Here is an 11,935-nt window from a genome sequence, read left to right on the forward strand (position 1 = left end):
ACAGTGGAGGCGTAATGTAAACGTAGCGGTGACATATTCTTTCCTAATCATCCTAACACTGTCATGGCAACACCACGAGACTACTTTTCCCCTCCATGAGAAATCTCGTCACATATTAGTCTCGCGAGATCTCGTGACACGAGATCTCGTCACACCCCTAGTGTTTTGTATAAATCACGAAATCACAACACTCCAGTACATCTATCCTTTTCAAGAAAAGCTTCCACATAAATGTGAAAGAATGCGGCAATGAGTCATACAATCTATACAAGATAAAGTTCTATTAAACACTGCAGATCTGCATAAAAATTACAACATTATTACAGCAGTCCCAAAGCATTTGGACACATTGATATATATCAGAGGTACGCAAACATTTTGGGCATCTCTGATATATATGAATACCACTGTATTAGATGTCAAAGATAGCAGCCTATATCTATTTGGGTACTCTGTGGTTATCATATGTTAGAGAGAAAAAAAAAAAAAAAAAAAACATATATATATATATATATATATATATATATATATATATATATATATATATATATATATATATATATATATATCACCACGAGACCAGTTGTAACTGCAAAAATGCCTCAGAAAAGTGACGTTACATTTGGGAATCGTCTAATAATGCCACATGGTCTTTGGTTTTCATTGCTATGCAATGAAAAATTATATTTTTAAGTCTGGATATAGTATGTGGTTGCTTATCTGCTGTTGTATCTCCTTACACAGTTCCCAGCAGACTTCAATATTGCTCTGCTATGGCAATTTACCTAAATACACATTAAGTAGGGAGCATAGAGAAAGGGCTCAGATTCTTTAAATTAAATAAGGCTAAGACTCTATGATTCTACATGCAGGTCAGCTCAGACTGCTCTTGTATGCAAGGAATGACCCATTTTCAAACCAAAACGTACCCATTTATCTTACCCACAACATTAGGCCCCTAGGATGCAATTTATATGCAGATTCACTGCTAGTGCGTTACTCTGATGAATCATTTCACAACCACCAGGGGCTAAACAGGACTATGTTGGGAAACTATGGCAGTTCATTAAACAAACACTCCACACCACACGTAATGTTTGTCTCAACACAAAGCAAATAAAAGGTAAATGTACACTGATGTTAAATGTAATGCACGAAACAATGGGATGGTTGCAGGAGTTCTAAAAGCGATTTTTGCTGAAAAAGGAGTAGTCAAGCGTCAAATGAAACGGCAGCAAGTTAGCTTTGCCAGTGGTGACTGATGCAATTAGCTATTATCCTGTCGTTTAATAGGAAGAGGAGTCCATCATGACTTCAGCATACAACTGATATGATGAGAAAACATTCAAAGCTAATTTTAACCTACTCATAATCAGTGAACATTAAACTGTTTGATTTCATTAAATTTTGACTTGTTTGTTCATATCTTATCAGTTATTTAGGCCCCACTTACCTGCTTGCCATGCACTAAAACACTAGTAATGCTCGGTGCAAGGCTGTCCACTAGTTTAGTTAAGAGACTGGCAGCAAGGCGCACAACAGACCTGGTGAACACAACACAACAGAGATATACTCACTCATTCAGTGGAGCCAAACATAAATTGGACTGGACTACAATCTATTATAAAATATAGATTTTCCTAAAATGTATACATTACGGTTCAAAAGTCTGGGGTCAGAAAGATTTTTTTTTTTTTTTTAAATAAAATAATACTTTTATTCAGAAAGGATACATTAAATTCAAAATGAAAATGCTGTTACATCTTATTCATTAAAGGATCCTAAAGAAAGTATCACATTTTAAACATTTTTTAATTTTTTTGAGCACCACATCAGCATATTATTAAGATTTCTGAAGGATCATGTGACACTGAAGACTGGAGTAATGATGCTAAAAATTCAGGTTTTCAATCAGGAATAAATTATATTTTAAAATATATTAAAGCAGAAAAGAATAGTTTTTATTACTGTATCTTTGATCAAATAAAATGTAACACTGGTGAGCATAAGAGATGTTTCAAAAACATTTGAAAAAATCGTACTGATTTTAAACTTTTGGCCAGTAGTGTACTTGATGCCTCATTAACAATGACAAATATAGTTGGAGCTCAACAGTAATTAATTTCACATATATCACCAAAAAGACTTGTTACAAGAACTTTGTGAACTTCTTTGAACTTCAGATTTGTGGGAAATCTAATTGTAATGCAGCATGATGCTCATTTAAATACATGAGATGTTGTTATATTCCAAGATTTTGACCTCCTCTAGAATTTAAATCCTCATTAATATTTCAAGCTGGGCCCTCTGGGACGAAAACGATCAGGAGAGCTCAGCATCTCAAAGTGACAAAGTGGCACTGGGCATTTAAACCCTGCTGTTGTTGCCCCTGGACTAAAGTTACACTTCCTACACTTTTGTAATTTACATTTCCATATATTTATTCATTTATTTGGCAGGCGCTTTTATCGTACAGTGTATTCAGGGTATACGTTTTATCACTAGGTGCTCTCCCTGGAAATTGAATACATGACTTTGGCGTCATTTGAGAACCTATTTTAATGTTCACCAATTTCATGTTTAGCTGATGGATTCCTTTGTGGAATTAATATAAATAAGTGTTATGGACAGGTTATACTGCCAGAGACATAATGGAGTTTAGCTCACAAACAAATTGCAAATGAGACACTGTTAAAGTGATAACCCCAGCTAAGAGGCATCAGTTTGTGTTATGAAGGATATAAAATAGCTCGACTCCATAGGCACAAAATAACAATTATAAAAGAAAAAAAGCTGCATGGTTTCTCTGTGCATGACTGAGCGGATGTAAAGAAAAACAACAACAACAACAACAACAAAAAAGAATGAGTGCTGCGTGCTCATGAGTTAACACATCCTTTGGCACAGAGTCAACAGTTATACCACACATGCAGAGGTTGTATACCCCACCGGCAAATTACCTGCTTGCCATGGACCAATATAGTGGTTATATGAGGAGCTATAGAACCGGCAAACTTCTGGATAACGGCCGCAGCACTACGCACCGCCAGCCTACATGAGGTTTGCGTGTTTAAAAATATATATATGCGCATAGTGTGTTCAGTTGCATGTAACATTAGACGATTACACAGAACAGGTAAAAACAAAAATAGCCATAAATATATCAAAAGTTGACCATTTTACCCAACTATAATGAGAAAATAAGTGAAACTCTAAACACTTCCAGTGAGTGCAGTAAAAAGAGGGATAACTTACCAAAGCTTCCTGCTCCCAGCTCTTCTGTAGATTCTCTCCAAGTCATCCTTAAGATTCTCTGGACATAAAAAGGGTTAAGAATGGCATGTTAAGCATAAAAACATGTATTTTCAGCCTTAGTATAGTCTGTAAGACAACATCCCAGGAGCATTTAGGCCCGAAGACATGTGGAAGCTCTGGCTTGCAACATAAAATCACATATAAACATATATTTAATCGCTCCACGCTTGTTCAATAGGTCCGTTTAAGAGTGTGAACAGTCTTGAGCTACGAGATAAACTGTAACTATGGGAATTAAGACCATGGTGTGAGCTAGCGTTGCCAACCCACTTGCTTAGCCATGAAGGCACTAAATGGATTACAGCTGTGGACATTTCATTCAGATGAGATTTAAAAGCAGCCATGCAGTAAGATGTGTCCTGTGGCTCTTTAAAAAGCTCACCATTTCAATAGTGCTCAAATACTCTGGCCTTACACATTTAATCATTAAAACATTGGTAAAAATAGCTGACATTTCAGAGGTAGAGAAATCATTTGACCTAATAATAAATGTCTCATTTATTATGTACTATTTAAGTGACTAAACCACATACCGTTTTTATCGAAGAAGTCTGGGCCTTCTTTTTTGAGGAGAATACTGGCCAGTTGGGCTTGACTGGCCAAACAGTCGCAGTCCTGATAACAGAATATGAGTTATATAAGAGCACCTATATTAAACTCATAATCACACACATGCAGGAAAGTTAGGCTCACATGGAATTTCTGTAGAATCTCAAATGTGGATTTATGGAACCATTCCTCGATGTTAATCTCGGGCTGCTGCTCCAGGTCAGAGGCGTTCGGCGTGCTGGTTTGACGCTTCACCTTCGAGTGCTTGGGCAACTCCAGCTCTTCGAAGCTCTTGAACTCTGGGATCCTACCCAGAGGAAGGTATTATGGAAAAAGGAAATGGATTATGAATCTGCTGCATGCATTAGAAACTGTGAAGGCAATTTCCTTCCATGGCCTCAGTAAGTGTACCATATTGAACAAAGGTGAAGAGGAAAATAAATGGTGTAAATGGAGGTTACTTACTCAGCTTCATTGACACGTAGGAAATCCAATTGCTCCACCATAGCACCCGATATCAGGGTCTACAGAGTTGCATCAGATATAGGGAATACGCAGGCATTTAGATGAGTCATGCAATATTACATTATAATACAATATGCTCTAAATGACTGTTAATCAACACACTAAGCGACTACAGTACCGTAAAAAGTATTTGCCCCCATTGTAAAATTTTCTATAATGCCAAACTCTGTGGATGCAAATTTTCATACAAAATATTGCACAAAGGGAACATGAGTAAAGACAATGCATTTGCACAATACACGTGTATTTTAATAATTCATTTGTTATTTCAGTGAAAATAGGTAACAATTCTGATAGATTGATTAGTCTTGCATGAACTGCTCTTTTCTAGTCCTGCCTTTGCCTCTTTTGTTTTGTTTCTTTTCAGCCATTATGATCTGATCTGGATCATTGTTCTGCTGCATCACCCAATTACACTTAAAGTCAGCATAAAATGGAAAATCACCCTACTTATTGTCTAAAAGCATGTTATCGAACTTACTGTGAAAGAGTGAATTTTGATTTTGTAATTTTGAATTAAAATGTCATAACAACAGAGTTCTCTCTGTTGAAGTATTTCAGATTTCTCCAGTCATTTCATCTGCACAAACCCCACCCTCCTTTTTTACTATTGACTTCAAGCTCTCATTCAGATCTACCGCAATTCAATCAACAGTCCCCACCCTACAATTTTTTTTTTTCCCTTTTCAATAATCTGTATCACTCGGGTGTACGTTACAACAAGGAAGAAAAGACTCTACTTCTGTTACATTGTGACTTTAAGCTTCAGCTCACACACAGATGGTTGGACATTCTCCTCATCAGTTCTGCTATATGCCAGAAAGTTTTTGTTTCTTTCAATTATAACAAGTAATCCAGGTCACAAGGCTGCAGCTCTATATAATCACACTGCCTCCAATATTATGTCACTGTACATATTATGCTATATGTGCTTTACTTTAGATATAAAAAGACTTGCAATGCTTTTCTGATACTTTTGAAACTTCTCTATGAGGTGCAGTTGTTCTTGGGAAACATTTTGACAGGTTGACCAACTCTGGAAACATTTACCACAACTCAGATCTTTTCCATTTGGAGGTAATGGCTCACATTGTGTTCAATGGAGTCTAAGAACCTTAATGACTTTATAACTGCCTTAAAAAATACTTTCAAACTCTTATATCTCAATATTTCCTATATTGTTGCACTGCCTACCTTCACAAAAATTGAATGGCTCAATATATTGTACACTACCGTTCAAAAGTTTGTGGTCATTTTTCTGAAAGAAATTATTATTATTATTATTATTATTTAATAAGGGTACATTAAATATGGGTAACTGATAACTTTTTGTATTAATTATTTAAATAATTATTTCAAAACTATGCTTGTGACATCTCCGATTTCTCAGAATATGAACTTTTATTTAACAATATGAAACCATTCAGTGAGAGAAATATAATATTACTTTAATAATACTTTCTCATGTCTTTGTAAGAGGTGGAAAAAAAGTGGTTTTGGAAGTCAATAAGACACATTAAATATAAAATCATTTCTTATAAAGAGCACCACCTGAAGTCTGTCCACATGAACTTTGACTCCTCCAATGTTTCCTTTCTTAAAAGATGCCAGCATGTCCAGGATGGGGTTGAAGCGGCTCCCCCTATCAAGAAAGAGATGCCATTACTGTACCTCTCATAAACAAAACCAGGTTCAGGCTGATTGGAGAGCCTCTTACTTAATGTTGTCCTCTCTGATAAGGACCAGGAAGAGAGGCCGGCCTGGCATCTTCCAGCACTGCTTAATAAACTGCAAGGCATTCTGTAAAACACATCTGCATTAATGCAAGCACAATGCAGACAACAGGAGAAACACTCTGTATCTGAGGCTGACACTGATGATTTATGGGGAATGTTTCTGTCCATTGCCCATTTTCTGCCCTAAATTTGATTCTTTCTTTATATAGAAAGATAGACAAAGTATGGAACACAAAGAGAGCCCTCTTCTTACATCGTCTGAGGAACCAGTGAGGTGTGATATCTCACCTTAATATCATCTATCAAAAGCATGACATCCTGGGACAAGTAGAAGTCGCTGAGATCGAAGACAATTGGATAGCAAACCACAGTCTTTCCAAGGATTCGATAAATCTGAGGGGGAGAGAAATGACCCATTGCGTTACCTGCAACTATATGGATGACTGTTAGATCTAGACATCTACTTTATCTCAGACAAATAAAACATACCATCCATTCTGAACAGACAGATATGTGAACATCCCTCTAACTCTCTCTGTATTTATGTGAGAAGTGAGTTAGCTACTGAAGTCCTGCATATTGCCCACCACTGTCTTACTAAACACAATCAATTCTCCATCAAATACAGAAGATCGTTACTCTGGAGTTCCTATTTTTATCTTCCCCAAATGTCATCATGCTTAAACTGCCTGTAGGCAGTGAGGCTCAGCAGTTTTGGAACAGAACAACAGACTTATAATCAATCATCTACACCTCTTGACATAAATTAAGTTTGTGTGCAGTTAAAGGGACAGTTCACGTAAAAACTAAATTTCTGTCATCATTTACCCTCATGTTGTTACAAATCCATTTGACTTTTTAAGTCTGTTAAGGTTCAAAAATGACAATAAAAGTACTCCATATATAAACTGAGTGCTGTTTTCCAAGCCCTCTAAAGCCATGCGATGGCTTTCTGAGAAAAACAGACTGAAATTTAAGTCATTAATCTTCTCTCTTAGTAATATGTTAATTCAAGAACTGCAAACTGCTGCAACCAGATCGTTTGTGAACAAATCAGTCAGATACATGAATGAATCGTTCAGTTAAAAAAGTAAATTGTATTTACTGGTTCTGTGAAAAGAACAGCTCACTGGAGCAAGATTATTGTTTGTTCCTCACACACAGCCATCATGTGGCTTAGAATATAGTGCACAAGCCTTATAGATGATTTTTATAGTGTTTTTTTGTGGAGATTTTGTCATTTTTGAAGATTAGCATACGTAGTCACTATGAACTGTTGCATTATGGAAAAATACCTGTTTCCACCTGGTATTAAGATGCATTTTGGTCGATCGGATCACAAGTGGATGACACTAAGTATAGGTTTAAATGGGGTGTAAAACGTTTTGAGCTTGTCCACTTTCGACACTTCCTGGAGGTAGTCGAAAACGCATTCGACCGGATTGCTTTCGTAGCATAGACGTTCATGTGGCTGCATGAGTTCGAACAGCCACAAGAGACCGCCTACTCTCCGCCTGCTGACTTAATGCGTTAACATTATTGGAAGTGCTCTAACTATACAGGGATTAAACTTTGTTGATTGGAGACCCAAGTTTGGTTTGAAGATGATAAATGTACCAAGCACAATGTTCTCTCACCATTCCTGATTTTTTAACTGCACTCACCTCTTTCAGAGTGATCTTGTGGCTATTAGAGCAGAAATGAAAGCTGCTGCTCTCCGTATGTTTTTTCTTAGTCTCCGGTCGCGTTCATATGTAAATTGCGTGAGCTTATTTCTTCCATTACATCAAAATATCTGAGATACAATTGCGCCATACAAGTCTGTAATGACATAAAGCTGAGTACATAATGACTATTCCTTTAAAGGAGAGTTCGACTAATATTTAATTATCATAGGCACTGTGCAACTCTTAGCCTCTGAGTTATTATACGGATTAACCACAAAGAACTGTAATGAGCAGGAGCTGAAGTAAATGAGGAAATATTTGCATTTCCTGTCAGGAGAGGTTGTGACAGCACACAGAACATTGTTTACCTTGCAAGTGCCAATGCAGCCAACAGGCCTCTCTGGTCTCCCACTCAAACCGAGCTTCTTATTGATGGCAAGGAAGCGGTATGCCTGGAAAAATAGAGACACACACACACATCATACTCATTAAGGACTAGAATGCCTGTGTGTGTCCATTATGTGTGTAAAGGTATTATCTGAGCCATTATAGTACAAGCACCATGCGGTTTAATTCATATCATGCATGCTTTGTTCAGCATTTGATTAAGAAAGCCTGGTTATTTCCCTGGAGAAAAGGTCAACAAAACAATCATGATGGGATATATGTAGGCTTTTGTATGACTGGCACACACTTAAGACTCCAGGGATTGTTGAGTGGTGCGCTTTTTACAGCATGGCAAGTGTTGAGTAAAATATCAACAGATAAAACTGTATCACATGAAGATCGCATGTTGCTGTGAATATTAATATCCCCTCATATATGGTATAACACATAGTCTGACAAAGAAGAATCAGAATGAGCCAGACAAGACAGTTTACCTTGCAATTTTAAGTTGGTCCAGTGTACCACTATGCTATTTTTCACAAGGTCTTATTAGTGTCAATAATTAAGACAAGATCTTAGCAATTAAGTTATAATTTAAGCATAACACTTCCTCCTGACCTCAAGAAAGATGCTCTCTTCAGTAACACTAATTACTAATTTATCATTTAGCTGATACTTTTATCTATCTCAAATTGCAGTACACTTATTAGAGACTCTGGTTCCTTGGAGCAACCTGGTGTTATGTGCCTTACTCAAGGGTACATTTTTGACAGTTCATGGTTCCTTGGTTCCTGTCGCTTTCCAGCCTAGATTTTAAATCATTACACTTTACTGTATAAAATTGTAGGAATAACCAGATTCATACATTTTCTGAAGAAAATGCAAAACTGTGCTTAGCAAAAGCTAGTGTGTCCAAGTCTAATACGACTCATCCTATTTTGTATATAAAGTTAGAAAGTATTTTTTCCCACTCTAAATGTACACTATTTTTGTTTGCACCACGTCACAAAGTCAACCGATTCATACACACATGCTACCATTCAAAGCTTTGGGATTTAAATGTTTCTGAAATTAACTTATGGTCACCAAGGCTGCATTTATTTTGCTCAAGAAACTTATTATCATTAGTTGAAAATGGTTGTGCTGCTTAATAATGTATGAAAAGTGTGGAAGTGTTTTTTCCCCCCAGGATTCTATGATGAACAAAAAGTTTGAAGAACAGCATTTATTTGAAAGAATTTTTTTTAATATTATACTTTTTTTTTTAATTTCTGAATTTATTGTGTTCTTGCTGAATAAAAGTATTGATTTAAAAAAAAAAAAAAATCATTCTGACCCCAAATTTTTAAACTGTAATTGGTTCACATTGTGCGATTCAGTCTCACTTTTAGATGGATTATTCCTCTCACAATAACACTTATGTATAAATCGAACTGTGGGTAAAGAGTCTCTGCAGAAAAAAAAAACAGTGCAAGGAGATTCAACTTTTTCATCCAACACATAAACCACTATGATAGCGACATTCATTAACCACATATTTAAAGGCAAAGCTGCAGTCCACATCACGACACACAACTTAAATCAGGGCAAAACACTAAAAAGTACAGCTGTAATATGCATGATTTATTCATGCCACAGTACATACTGGAAATTGTAGTCCTGCCTCCCTTCCACCCTATTTCACCAATGTCCACCCACTTGGAGATCTATGGCCTCGTCACTACTCAGGTTTGCCCTTCGATCTAAATCTTCAGGATTTTTCATTCACTTTATTGTCTGCCAAGTAGAAATCACAAGACTGATTGCCTAGAAAAGTAATAGTACACTTCTCCTGAAGTGCAGCGACCTAAAAGTCTAAGATCAAACCACCCTGCATATAGTGACGCTTGCCTCAGTAATAATATTCCAGTGCAGAGAGTACAAAGTCAGCGTGTGCCGACATCTTTACGACATTAGATGGAGCTCTATTTCTCTCTGACCTCCTGCAGTCTGACATTCTCAGAATAACACTCCAATGCAAAAGTGTACTGCACAACACAACGAAAAAAAGAAAAAAGAAAAAGCCCAGAACAATAAGACCCTGCTGAGGAGAATTCAGCTCATATCCAACCGAAACAGGAAAATAGATGCTAATTTAGACAAAATCCAGTTGTCAAAATGAACATTTTCGAGAGAGCTTTATGCTCCAGAACTCTTTTTCTCTCATTGCGGATCTCTGTACCTTGGAAAATTTGTGTGCAGAATAGCAATGAGGGGAAGACACAACTGAATCGAGAGTGCCCTTCCTCTAATCAGGAGCTCAACATGCCTGACACGAAACCTGCAAATGTCATGCATGTTAAGCCTGTAGCACATTAAGAGGGGGAGTGAAGCCAGTGTGCTGATGTTGAAAAACCTCTTTAATACGCAGGATTCTGCAATAAAGACGTTCACGCTTGTATCGCTTTCTGCAGCCTTGCCACTTGAATTAGAAACAGCATGTCAAACTATGAACTGCTCTCTTATCTGCGCTTGTATTTTACATGATTATTCAAGAATATCAGGCAAAAGGATTTGTAAAAGATAAGACTGTACATTAGGGCTGCACGACTGATCAAATAAAAAAAATTGAAAAACAAGTACAGCTGCCACAAATAAGTAATTTGCGGAAAGTGTTGAGAGACTTCCATTTTGATCTACGCCCACTGTGTCAAAATGTGTTTTTGCATCAATTGAGCATTGTAACCAAATCGCAGACATTTATGCAATGGCAAATCAGATTCATTTCAATTAGTTTACAGGTTACTGTTGAAGACAACTGGGCCTAATGAGCAAGTTTGCATAAGCAGTCTGATCCATCTTTGTTGTGGCACACAATAATGAGTGCTGAAGAAACATCACCTGACACTCAAAAAGAAGCTTTAGAAGCAACGTGAAAGGCATAGACAGTAATTCAGAAAGATTTTAGATTTGCAGGTTGCACCACTCGCCGTGTAGTCTGAGTAATAGCCAATATGCATTGCAAGTGAGGGATCATCATCAACAATATAATCAACAAGGTGAAGACAGTGTAAATAAGCAAGTGTAAACAGCTTTGATGATTATAATGGGAGTGTTCAAAACTCTGCATGGCCTGCACAGGAAGAAAGATACATTGATTATAGCAGGATTAGAGTGTTCTAGTATTGTTGTGTTGCTACATTTACGTGTATAATTAATAAACTTTTGTTGTGAGTCATGCTGCTCAAAAGGTTGACCATAGAGGCTGGCTTAATTTACTTATTTAAGGATTAATATCATTTATTTAATGTAGAACTGACTTATTGTAGGATGTACAGATTTAATATGGTTCAATATTAATTAAACTACACTACTGTTCAAAAGTTTTTTCTTTTAAAGGAATTAATACTTTCAAGGATGCATTCAATTGATCAAAAGTGTGTGTGTGTGTGTGTGTGTGTGTGTGTGTGTGTGTGTGTGTGTGTGTGTGTGTGTGTGTGTGTGTGTGTGTGTGTGTGTGTGTGTGTGTGTATGTATGTATGTATGTATGTATGTATGTATGTATGTATGTATATGTATATATATATATATATATATATATATATATATATATATATATATATATATATAAAAGTTTGGGATCGGTAAGATTTTTAATGTTTTTAAAAGACGTTTCGTCTGCTCACCAAGGCTTAATTTATTTAATTAAAAATACAGTAAAAACAGTAATATTGTGAAAAATTATTACAATTTAAAATAACTGTTTTCTATTTGAAT

General features: G+C 36.4%; 1 protein-coding gene across 4 annotated transcripts in view; it reads right to left on the bottom strand.

Moving 5' to 3' along the window:
* Positions 1-11,935, bottom strand: part of phkb (phosphorylase kinase, beta) — an 85,796-nt gene that overhangs the window by 5,673 nt on the left and 68,188 nt on the right. For 3 of the 4 annotated variants that reach the window (XM_048184705.1, XM_048184704.1, XM_048184706.1), the window contains 9 exons: positions 8,161-8,244; positions 6,414-6,518; positions 6,107-6,189; positions 5,941-6,031; positions 4,330-4,388; positions 4,009-4,171; positions 3,849-3,930; positions 3,256-3,313; positions 1,454-1,544 (listed from right to left, as the gene is read on the bottom strand). In XM_048184705.1, the coding sequence (XP_048040662.1) occupies positions 1,454-1,544; positions 3,256-3,313; positions 3,849-3,930; positions 4,009-4,171; positions 4,330-4,388; positions 5,941-6,031; positions 6,107-6,189; positions 6,414-6,518; positions 8,161-8,244 (816 nt within the window). Of the gene's footprint in view, positions 1-1,453; positions 1,545-2,960; positions 3,052-3,255; positions 3,314-3,848; positions 3,931-4,008; positions 4,172-4,329; positions 4,389-5,940; positions 6,032-6,106; positions 6,190-6,413; positions 6,519-8,160; positions 8,245-11,935 lie in introns of all 4 variants that reach the window. The other variant, XM_048184703.1, reaches the window with a different exon arrangement.

This window comes from Megalobrama amblycephala, linkage group LG3 (assembly GCF_018812025.1).
Source record: "Megalobrama amblycephala isolate DHTTF-2021 linkage group LG3, ASM1881202v1, whole genome shotgun sequence".
Lineage (NCBI taxonomy): Eukaryota > Metazoa > Chordata > Actinopteri > Cypriniformes > Xenocyprididae > Megalobrama > Megalobrama amblycephala.